This window comes from Charadrius vociferus, unplaced genomic scaffold (assembly GCF_000708025.1).
Source record: "Charadrius vociferus isolate BGI_N301 unplaced genomic scaffold, ASM70802v2 scaffold561, whole genome shotgun sequence".
NCBI classification, from domain to species: Eukaryota; Metazoa; Chordata; class Aves; order Charadriiformes; family Charadriidae; genus Charadrius; species Charadrius vociferus.
This window is the reverse complement of record NW_009646848.1, coordinates 1,312,851-1,324,887: the sequence shown is the minus strand read 5'-3', so window position 1 is coordinate 1,324,887 and position 12,037 is coordinate 1,312,851. Positions and strand designations below refer to the sequence as shown.

Sequence of the window (12,037 nt, the reverse complement as noted above, 5' to 3'; positions counted from 1 at the left end):
GGGTGACGCACGAGACCATGGACGTGGCTGGCACGATCTGCAAGAACAGCAAGCAGAAGCGCATTTCTCCATCGCACTTGCAGGCGGCGCTGCAAAAGTGCTCCGTGCTCAAGCGGTCCCTGCGAGGAGCTGCAGGGCACAGGCGCCGCAGAAGGGCCGGTCCCCGAAGCCAGCACGTGGCCTCAGACTCCAAAAAGAAGATGGCCAGGAGTAAGAAGAGGTGCCCCAGGCAAAGGCCTGTGCCTGCCCGTGCCACTGCTGCTGTCAAGTGAGAAGAAAGCAGGCACTCTTGCCCCACACTGGCAAGGCAAGGGCTGCTACACCTGCAGGGCTCTTGCCAAATCCAGCGCCATGCTCTAAGGGTACAATAAAAGCTTTTGCAATGCCGTGTGGGACGTGGGGCCTCTTGTGCTGTGTGTTGGACTAGCGTCTCCTGGCTGGCCAAAGGGTCTCCTGGCTGGCCAAAGGCAGCAGCTGGACGCAGGCAGCAAGCTCTGCAAAGGGAGGCTGCAGCACAGCCCTTGCTGAGAAGGAGGGCAGCAAGCTGCCTGGAGGCCAACTGGCCCTGATGGGCAGCACCAGCCTCCAGCTCAGGTTTGCACTTGGTCTCAAAGCAGCTGCGTGGAGGAGGGATCTGCCCCCAAAATCATGGGTGCCTGCTCTGAGGCATGGTGCCGATGACTGTTTCTGGAAGAGCAAGGGGACCTTCGTGTCTTTCTTGCGCCATCCCAAGAGGAAATATGGGAGAGGCAGTACGTGTCCTGCAGTACTGCTGCATTTGCCCTTCCTTGGTGGGGAGGGCAGGAATTTCAATCTTGCTCTCCTAACTCATTGCAGAAGTGGTGTCCAGTGGAGACAAGGGGAGAGCTACACCCATCTCCCATTCTCTTTATGCCTCGGAGGCAATATGTAGTGCATAAACACATCTCTAAGACACGTGGGGAAATGATCTGAGCGGCAGCACAATCTTCTTGTTGATGATGTAAATGATACTGATACAAATACTGATCCTACAGGCAATTTATAGAGAAATCCCAGGTATTCCTGACTAATAGTCAGTGCTCCAAGTGCTACAAAGTCACCTGCTGCAATGCCAGGAAATTTAAAATATTTTCAGTATATTAGGGCAATCAAAGTTTAAAAAAGGACGGCCCACCCCTGGAAACGATAACCAGCATTTGTGTTCTCTGCTTTCCTGGTGTTGAGGTGTGTGGCACAAGATAACTTGGTGTGAGAAAGAGATACAGGGGAGCATATCCTGTGGCAGAAAGGGAGATCTGCAGACCATGTGGTGCTGGCTGCCTGTGGCTAAGGAAGGCAGAGAAAGCAGAGGTCATCATCTGTCCTTGTCTTGGGGAGGAAGGGTCTCTTGTTGTGCTGACTTTGCTCACAGCCCTGGGGGCTTCACCAAATATTGCCCGGGGGCCCTGTGCGGCCAGCCCCTAACATCATCACCAGCAGACAAGTAAATGTTTTGCAAAAGCAGAACTCTCAACTTCTAACAAGCCCCACTGTGGCCTGTGTCGCTGCACAACACGGCACTGGGAATCACCTGTGCCACTTGCAGAAGCCCCATCAGACTTGTTATCATTGAAACGCTTAATGACACCTTGTGCGGCTCCTCTCCAGGCACCATGGGGCCCTCCCCTGTGCCGTTTCGGCAGGCAGAGCCTCGGCCCGTTGGCTCTGTTGCCCAAAGTACTGAGTAGGACCATGAGCCCACACGCTCGGTTCAGGCTTTGGCAGGGTGTTGCCTTCATGGGATATTGGGCACAGCCACTGCTGCTGCTGTGGCACTTGTTGCCCGATTGCTGTCAGATAAAAGTTGGGATCTCACCCTTTACTTAGGTCAGGTTCAGTTCCCTTCTCAGTCATCTGCAGAGATCTACTGCTCCCTCAAACTCTACCATGGGTATGTGCAGCCAGCCCAGCCCTTAGGTATGACGGTGTTTTGCTGGGTGGGATAACTAGGGCAGATGCTGTTGACAGAAGAGAATCAGAGGCAGATCAATTCCCTGGCTGGACATAACAACAGCTTTGTCTCTCTCCCACCAAGACAATGGGCGTGAGTCGCAATAGCAAGAGCAAGTCACAGTCACTGTTTTCCTCTTCTCTGGCCATGCTTCAAGTTTATTGACTAACATACCGACACAGAGTGGAAGGCTTTTTCTCTGCATTCAGAAAACTGGTACCCTGCAGACGAGCAAGGGCTTCCTCAGTCTCACGCCAAGTGGCCAAGAGGAGAAGGCACAAGCCCGGCTGTGCTCTCCCACAGTCTCAGCTTCAAAGGAGCATAAATGTACGTGGAGCTAACAGCCACTGGCTCAGGGGCCCACGGGCACTCTGTGCCATAGGTCTGATGAAACTCCAGCAGCTTTGTTCCCGGAGGAAAGGCCATCATCAGCTGTGCTGAAGGAGGCTCATACTTCATTGAATTCATTGAATGGCTCTATAGCCACGTGGGTCGTAAAGACAGGACAATTCTTCTTCTTCCCTCTACAGGGTGGTATGAAATGAGGAACAAAAGAATGTTCTTCAGGACGGCACTAGTGATCTCAAGGCCTGGCAAGAGTAACGCAGCTGTGCAGAGGAGCAGAAAGCTTCAGAAATGGGATGCTGGGCCAGGTGACCCCCAGAGGTCCCTTCCAGTCCAACTTCTTCTATGAGTCTGTGTGTGCAGGAATTATCTCTGGCTCTCAAACAGTCTCAGCTTCAAGTGAAAGCCAACGTGAGGACAACAAAGGATAATAAATGCCGTGCAGCTCTCTTACAGACCAAGCTATCCAAACATTGAAGATACCATGCTAATCCTTTAACTCTTCAGTATATCACTGCGGTCTTTTCAGCTCCCTGACCAGCTCTAAACAGTAAGCAACGTAGCTGGTGGTGAGTGGTGGCTGCACGTCAGCTTTCAGCAATGAGGTTTCTCTTATTACGGATTATCATAGGATTATGCAGGTTGATGTGCAGCATTATTCCAAATTGAGGTGCACTCTGCTTTTTCAGTGCCAAACTACAAGAACAGCCATCTGCCTAAGGGAGAGCCCATTCACACCAGAACTTCAGGGAGCACCCTTCACCTCACCCACATGCACAATTTTCTTCCCAGGCTTTTCCGGAGGGCCAAGTGCACATCCTTGTTCCTCAGGCTGTAAACCACAGGGTTCAGCAAGGGAGTCACCACAGTGTAAGTGACAGAAATCAGAGTGTCTTCCTGTAGGGAACACGTGGATTTGGGCCTCAAATAAATGATGGAGGCGCACCCAAAGTGCACAACCACCACAGTGAGATGGGAGGCACAAGTGGAAAAGGCTTTACGTTTCCCCTCAGTAGAGGGGATCTTGAGGATGGTGTTGAAGATCAAAACGTACGAGAGGAGAATCCACAAGAATGAGCCAAACACAACTACGATACAAAAAATAAAGATTACAGTCTCAATTCCATTATTTTCTGTGCAAGCTGCCTGAATGACGGGAGCCATGTCACAGAAGAAGTGATTAATTTCCTTCCCTCCACAGAAAGGCAATGTGAATATAAAGTAGGTAACTACCAGGGACAAGGTGAAGCCAGTCACCGTTGCAAAGCCCACTAGCTGACTACAGACTCTGTCGTTCATGAGGACTTTGTAATGTAAAGGTTTACATATAGCAACACATCGGTCATACCCCATTGCCGTTAGAAGCATACAATTAGTGCCTCCAAAGCCGAGGAAGAAAAACATCTGAACAGCACATCCAGTGAAAGAAATGGACTTTTCTTCTGTTATTAGATTTACCAGCATCTTGGGAATGACAGCAAAGGTATAGCAAGTTTCTGAAAAAGAGAGGATGGAAAGGAAGAAATACATGGGGATATGAAGATGACGATGGAGGCTGATAATTGTCATTAGCAGGACATTTCCAGTGAGGGTGACCAGGTAAGCCAGCAAAAAAAGGACAAATAGCGGAATCTGCAGATCCGGAAAATCTGAAAATCCAGTCAAGATGAACTCCACCACCTTGGTTTCATTCATCATGGATCTTCTGATCTGGAAAGAGGTCCTTGACAAGAAGAAATATGACATGAATGGTGAGAACAGTAACAAAACCACTTCCCTTTCATAGTCCCCAAAGCGCAGGGGATTAACAGCGGGGAGTGGTCCTCTGACACAAATGGACAGTGTTTCTACAGTGAAGGACTAATAACATAACAGCAAGTAAGAGAACTTTGTTTCCTTTGAAGTTCCCTGCTTCTTTGCAAACTCTCCTTTCAGTTTAGGAATATTATGAAGTGTAGTATCATAAAGCATTTCTTTGCTGTTCTTTCTGTATGAAGTAAATGACTAAGAAAACCAAGTTCGGCATCTCATTCAAAGTCAGTGTAGCATCTCAGTGTAACAGCACTGAACATTCAGGGTAAAAATCTCTTGGGGCTTTTTGAGGCTGAATTCCCATTGGTTTATCTCACTACATAATAAAATTCTGGGCTAGAGGTTCTAGAAGTACAACAGTACTCAAAAACAGACAGCTCAAACACCGGGGAATGAAAAGATGATTTTATGCTTCGACAAAATCTTTACTGTTCATCTATCATGGCAAACTAAAATCCAGGAAGTCTTTCAACATAGGAGCCATTTCTTGCTATGGTTCAGTATTCAAAAGCTAGCAATATCAGGTAAAACAAGCCACTGATTCAATCGGTTTCAGTATTAGTGCCCTTAGTGCCATATTGTAACACATTTAAATACATCTGAATGTTTTAAGTAAAACCTGGCTACAATTTGCAGCTTCATCACAATGCAGAGAGAACTGTGAGAAAAGGCAGAACCAGGGAATTGTTTCTTTTAAACCAATAGTGGTATAAAAGAGACAAACAAGTTTAAATCCTTCATCACTGACACTAGTCGCACTGCTCTAGAAGTCACTGGGACCTTTGTCGTTCTCAGGACCCTACAGTTCTGCTTACCTACATATGTAATATCAGAAACTGAAGGCTGACTTGCAGGAGTCAGCCTTCTGACTTGCTGGAATTTCTTACCTAAAGAAACATACCTTTGATGACAACTCTAAAATCACAGATTGATGCAAACTTTGCTCAGTCTCGCCATTCCTTAATGTCTTTCCTGAGACGTCAGTAGCAGTCTTTCCTACCTCGCCAACAAGGACTAGAAAAAAAAAAGGGGGATAGACATTGTAACTACATGGCTATTAGGAGAAAAACAAGCTGTTAGAAATGTAGGCTACAGAACGAGTCTTCTGAATACCTGCAATTCAAACAAGTCACACCTTTATACATCCTGTGAGACCTCTGGGGCATAGGTTTTTTTGTAAATCAAAACCTAGGACTAATTGGTAACAGTATCATCAATGCAACATAATAAAATACTATGAACCTCACAGTTTTGTTTCATGAATTAAAGCAAGCAAATGAAGGAAAACTTCACTGCAATTATAATTAAAAGCTCTTCTCCCCAAAAAGGGGGAAGTTTTGTTCAAAATTATCAAAAGTGTCTTTTTTAATATTGTGACTGGAAAACTGTTTCATTTTCAAGTGGGGGCTGCGGAAGATTCCTTCCACACAGTCTAATGCACAAACCCAAATAAACGGATTCTTTTCAAGAATACATTAACAATTCTTTGGAATTTTTTGTAAATAGAAAAGTACATTAACATAGTAAATTCTTGTTAGTGCAACTGGAGTCGCGAGTCACAAGGCAGACTTCTGGGTCAGGAAATCAATGAGTCAACTAAACGCAATATGCCATTACAACATAAAACGGAAACCCGTGAGTTAACTTTGTCAGAATTGTTGTTGAAGGGTTCAGAATATAAAGAAATGCCATCTTTCAGACCTTGTTATTTAGATTTGTTTGACAGTTCATTATCTTGGCCTTCCCTGTAAGCTTAGATGTGGTTTCATTAGTAACTTCTTGGTTAAATTTTCAGAAAACTACATTTTTCCTTACTTCTCATATTCTAATTTTCCATATTCCAAAACTGAATGGGCTGAAATGGAAAAAAAAAACCCAAACAAAACCACAAGCACAAAATGTCAAGCATTGTTCTCTGGGTTAATATAAATCAATAGCAAGAAATATAAGGATAAGCATTACTTCAGAGCTCCTACAACTGGGGAGAATTCCACAGGCTTTAGTGGCACAAAGCGGGAAGGCATTGAGGGAGATAACTGAGAAGTTTGTTCTGAACCAAGAAGGTGATATGGCAAATGGGGAATGGCAAAAGACAATAGACAAACTAAATCTCCTATAGTGCCCCAAGCAGAATAATAAGTAGATGAAGGATTTCTAAGAAGCTGGATGTGAAAACAAATCTTTCCTATGAGCTTAGTGGAATGAGGACCTGGGCTCCAGCCCTGCAACCAGGTATGCAAGGGGTTAAAATGACTCCCATGAGAAAAAGTATGGACAGACCAGATGTAAATTTCCACACGTGTAGTGTGCCCAGGAGTAACAGGTTTAGGACTTAGTACTGCGCCTTTCACAGCATGCAACACTGCAGTCAAAAATGTGACTTGATTTAGAATAGGATGATGAGATTCAGTAACTTCCCCTGCCACCAGCTGAGTTTTCTTGATATGAGGGTAATCATTCAATGTGCGTTGGCACATCTGTGAATGACAGTTTCTGTTAAATCCAGAAGGCTGACGAAACACCAGACCACAGTGTTACAGTCCTAAAAGTCCTGCTGTGCTTTTAGGCTTTAGCTTTCTGTCAGAAACTATTGTGCAGTGTTGCTACACTCTGAGGGACTGTAGTCCAGAAGAAGCTTCTGAATGGGGTGAGTGCAGGATCACGCTCCAGTCATCATCGCCAACACCCTGTGTCATGGTCTTCCTTTCCCCAAAAACAAGGACACTGTCTTAAAACCAGGAGATGTGTTTTCCAGGAAACTTAGGAGAGTTTAGCAGCCTTTCAGAAAGACTTGCACCATGTTTGCAAGCTTTCCTGTCCAACCATGAGCTCAAGAAATTTCAATTTAGCTAAGATTGTTAGGAAATCCAGTTATGCCATAAGCTTAGGCTTTAAGAGAACCACAAATATGAGAAAACTTTCAAGAGAAAAGAAACACTCCTAACACTCATTATCACCACAACAGTGATGGAGTTGAGGTCTGAGGCACTCTTGAACCTCACCTGTCTCGTGGGTTTTTACAAAATATCCAAGTCGGTGTTAGAAACCAGTCTGGGAGGAAGGCACACATCTTTTTCACCTCACTTCTCTCACCAGCCCTGGGTCTAGGCACTTGAAAACCCTTCAAAGGCAGCTCAGCTTGCACTCACCATACCCGCTCACGCTGCAACATTGAATGTCAGAGGGGCCCTGTAGGGCCTTGATCAACCTTTGCCTGTAACAGGATGCATTCTGGATGGGGCCATGGTCATTGGAGGGGTGTGAGCCTCACTGCTGGTCCCTTTTGGGAGGGTGAGGGCTACGCTGAGTAGGTTGCAACACTGGCAAGGCTGAGGGGGTGTCAGCAGGTAGGTGGGACTCTGGGGCATGAATAAGTCAGCGGAAGTCTCAGGTGACAGTGCGTGCCTGGGAGCAGAGGAGCTGTAAAGCTCAGCATGTTGTGAGTAATTGAGCAACAGGGTCATTCTTTGATTGTAGGACAGAATAAGGCCAGGATACTTCAAAAGTGGAGTTAAATTGTGCTATGGGCATGCTGCAGCAGACTGAAGGAGGACAGAATGGGACTAAATATCCTGGAAGTTGACGTAGTATCCTAGGAAACCTCATCTCCATCACAGGTACTTTTCCATCACTGAGTTAGAGTCTGTGTAACAGCAAGAAAGAGATTTCCACAAGTCTAGCATCAGTCTGCACAATGAGCTGGTCACGTCTTGCTCTGTCCACCATGCGTGCGTGGAATATCTTCCTCCTGCTTCTGGCAACACTGCAGCCACAGTCAAGCTGGTCAAAGCTTTGAAATCAAACCTTCTCCCCTCCCACCCTGCAGAGAGCATCCCAAAAATTACCCTCAGTAGGTTTCACTAGAACAGACGTGTTCTGCACTGGGGAGGGGAATAAGCTGAGGGAGGGAGATGGTGTGGGGCTCTTTCTGTATCTCAGTAAGAATTACCTAATAAATGACTTCATAAAACTGCTGTTTTAGTAAGATAGAATAAGAAGAGGCACATAGGTAGCAAGTAAACCTTATGTCCCTTCAGAATCTGGGAGCCCTGCATTCTTGCAGCATCGGGCAGACCCTAGATGGATTTTCCCTTGGCACACTGTACAGATCCTGTCTGTGGAGAAGTTCCTGTTTTTTGGTCATTCAAGATATTACTCAATTTCTCTTAGAAGAAAGCAACTCTGTTCATAAAGGGTGTTCACATGAGGACTTCTGGCTGCACATGAAGATAGCAGCAGGGCCACAAAGCGGGTGTAATCGCTAGAACCAGGCAGGAGCTGCCTGTCAGCTCCTCTCTTACAATCCACCAGCTAAGTTCATCCTGTGGCCAAGGGATGTGTAGCGCCACAGCCTGAAGGCCACACTGTATGTACAGCACAGCACAGACCTGCACCTGCTCAGGTTAACTGTTACATGGATCGCTGACTCTTCCATGTACAGTGATTTCCCAGTCAGGAAGGACCTCCACAATAGGCTGTTAAACTGCAAGATAACTTTGTAATTAGAGAAGACCCAGATCTTGAGGGGACGGTTAACCAAAGGGCCTCCTCTAAGCTCTTCCTGTGCTAATAGGGTTCTTGATTCTCTCAGGCATCTCCCATGCTGCCTTGTTACTCCCAGCTCCCTCATTCCTGCCGTTTCCCTCTCTCCTTGCCTGCTCCACTTCGGGCCCCGCATCAACACTCAGCTGAGCATTTTCACTTGCTCTTGGGGAAGAAGCATCCTCCTTGCTCTCCACAGCGTTCCGCCAGCACAGGGTGCTGTAGCCAGGACAAGGCAGTCAGACACAGACAGCCTGTTTAATACAGCACACTGTGCTTCTTATAGAGTAGCTCAGGAGCAAGCAGGTGAGCTGGGTCTCCCGACTCTCACAAACAGCATTTTACATCAACAACATTCAACAATGGACCCTCTCCAGTGGCGCATTTTCCCCCTGTTGTCGGTGTTAGATTGTGTGGTTAAGGGTTCATCTCCACAAACACAAAGGAGTACAAAGGAGCAATGGCAGGCAGAGGAACCCCAGTAACCTGGGCAGAGGCAACGGAGCACCCTGATGTGGCTATCATGGATGGGGGATCCCAGGGCTATCACAGGAGGGGCATCGACCATGTTTTCTGCATATGAGACCCACCAGACAAATATTGACTCTCCCCTGCTCACCTCACAGACTGGAGGGAGGAATGCATTTCTTTGGTCATACCCTGTGTCTGTCTGAACATGCCATAGGCAAAAAAAAAAAAAAAAAGCTTAAACTGTACTTAAACTGTAAATGTTAACAAGCAACACATGACTGGGTGCATGTGTATGGCAATTTGTGTGTGTGTGTCTGAAACTGAATTCTGTCAAGGAGAACCCTGCTATTTGCTAACTGCAAGCCATATGGGCTGGGTTTGAATTTTGTTAACACCTGAAATAAACAAATGTGACATGTTCTGAATCCTACAGTTAATAGAGAGATAGGAGACAGAACCATTAATTAGGAGGCTGATCATTCATTCTACTACTCACATTGACAATTTATTGGGAAAACTGGGGCCCTGGGGTTCCAGAAAGAAGTGGTGATGCCAAAAAGAAGGGTTCCCAAAATGAAGGGATCTTGAAAAGAAGAAGGGGACCCAGAAAGAAAAAGGTGACATTCCCGGCTGGATGAAATATCCTGAAAGTGGAGGAAGATCTTGGAGAGCAGAGAGCTGCATGGAGACAAATGCCAGGGGATGCCCAGCGACCAACAATCTCCAAAACTGGTAATGGCAAGCAACTGCACAGCAGGAACCAATGCAACTGACCTTCCCAGACTTGCAGTAACCTCCTTGCTGGGAAGGGAAGTTGCAGTCTCTGGATTGTAGCACTGTGTATGTGCTGAACTTCATCAGCTCACTTGTATGGGGGTGTGTGTGCGTGTGTGCGTGTGAGAGAGATAAACAATCAAGTAGGGGCTAATCTTGTTGGTTGTTAAATAAAACCCAGAATCCAGATACACTACAGGTGGCTGTTTATCCTGATTTTCCCATGCTATCACCACAATCAGTTCCATCTTCTTTTCAAACTCCACTTCTGTTTTCCTGAGTGAGGACATCTCTACCTTGTGTGTAAGGTCTAAGTGCCAGCAACTGGAAAGGGACCCCAGGCCATATGGGACCATGGACCTGCGACACCAGCAGCTGTGGAGACCGCAGTGTGCACATATTATGAGGGTGTGTATGTCAGTGTGTACAACGGATAGTGAGCATCAAGCTGGGCAAGTCATCAAGTAGAATAAGGGGCTTGGGACCCAGGCACTGGAGTAGCTGTAGGTCTGGGACAGATACTGAAGAGACCAGGGGGTCTGAGAGTCAGCTACCAGAGAAACTGGGAGGCCCAAGCCAGCTGTAGGAGAGACCAGCATATCTGGTAAGTTTGTAGGTCTGGAACAGCTACTGAAGAGACTTATTTGCATGTGTGTGGTTTGTACCGGAGGCAGTTGAGAGACCATGGGATCCTGTGGCCAAGTACTTGATAGGCTGTCTAAGGTCAGCTACTGATGTGACCCATATGGCTTCTGTGTGTACATATGTATATATTTTCCACCTAGTGCCTTTCATCCTGATTAGCCTGAAAGGGAACAGAATCAAGGCTCTTCGCACTGTTTGTATTTGTGCAAGAGCTTTGTTTTCAGTCAGTGTGGATCTATGTGACAGGGCATATGTATGTGTGTATGCAGGCATATGTACGTGTGCCAGTTGGAAAACACATGTTCAGCCTCACTACTTGGCTGAACATAGGGACATGAAGCTGCAGCAGTGTTGTACTGCAGTGAGATACTGGATTTAGCAACTCCTAACAGTAGGATTTATCCTACGCTAGTATCTTAGAAACAAAAAGTTCTGTACGCTGTTGGAGGCAAGGAAAATCTGGGAGGCAGGGAAGGCATAAAGGGGAAAGTGATGGAGGATACCATGTTTAACAGAAAAGAAACCCATATGGATTACGGTCAGTAAGTACAATGCCCTGTATCTACAATGTCAAGTCAATTTCAGAATACAGTGGTGTTTACTTCCTGGAATGATCCCCAGAGTTCAAGTATGGAACTCTGGGGATTTATACTTGGGATTAATTTTTGTACTGTCAGTTGGCAATCAAAACAGTGTCTCTTCAGACACTTGCACAGAAAACTTTCTCTTTAAAAGCAAATGAATGTGGGGAGCTGAACAGTGTGGAATAGCTCATTGTTTTGCCTGTTGTCTGAGAAAGTACACAGAACTTTCTAATAAGGTTTCCCTAATCAAAACCACAGAGCAGAACAAATCACATTTGTCCAGATGCTACAGGTAAGGAAACGCTTGTGTATAAATGTTAGTAACATTGTTTTAGCAATAATTATCTGCTGTACATCCAAGTGTAGCTCTCAGTTTGTTCAGATATCTGAAGTGAAGTTAGATATAGAGTAACAGATCAAGCAGGATTCAATATGAATGCATTTCACTAGGGTAAAGAGGACACAGCAATAGATTAGAAATGCTACTTGGTTTAATGGTAAAACGGCAATTATTTTTTGAACTGTGCATTCATTTTAATACGGACTTAGTTTAAAATAGCTGCTTTGAAGATGTTCTGACTTCACCTTAATCGACACCTGCAATCTTCATCAAAACAGAGAGCCATTATTTTCTCCAACAGGGAAACCCCACCCCCCCAAAAAAAAACCCCAACCCAGAAAAAGAAAGACATCAAGGGCAAGCTAGGCAGTAAAGTTGTGTGAGATTGCTCAAAAGTGCTCAAAGTTTGTGCAGAGATTAGAGATTGCTGTTCAGATCTACATCACTCAGCATCGTGAGTGTAATATGCACCTTCCACTGGAGTCAGAGGGGAAAACAGGGAGAAGGGAGCTGCAGTATAGAAGACAGAACATTCTTAGGAAAACTCTCAAT

General features: G+C 45.8%; 1 protein-coding gene across 1 annotated transcript; it reads right to left on the bottom strand.

The window, feature by feature from the left end:
* Positions 1-3,076: 3,076 nt before the first annotated feature.
* LOC104294537 (olfactory receptor 10R2-like) lies at positions 3,077-4,015 on the bottom strand. Its single transcript, XM_009894150.1, has one exon. It carries the CDS (start codon positions 4,013-4,015, stop codon positions 3,077-3,079), a length of 939 nt encoding a protein of 312 aa, XP_009892452.1.
* Positions 4,016-12,037: the final 8,022 nt, after the last annotated feature.

Bases quoted from the DNA above. Each gene is read 5' to 3' on its own strand.
- LOC104294537 (XM_009894150.1), bottom strand. From the start codon at position 4,015: ATGATGAATGAAACCAAGGTGGTGGAGTTCATCTTGACTGGATTTTCA.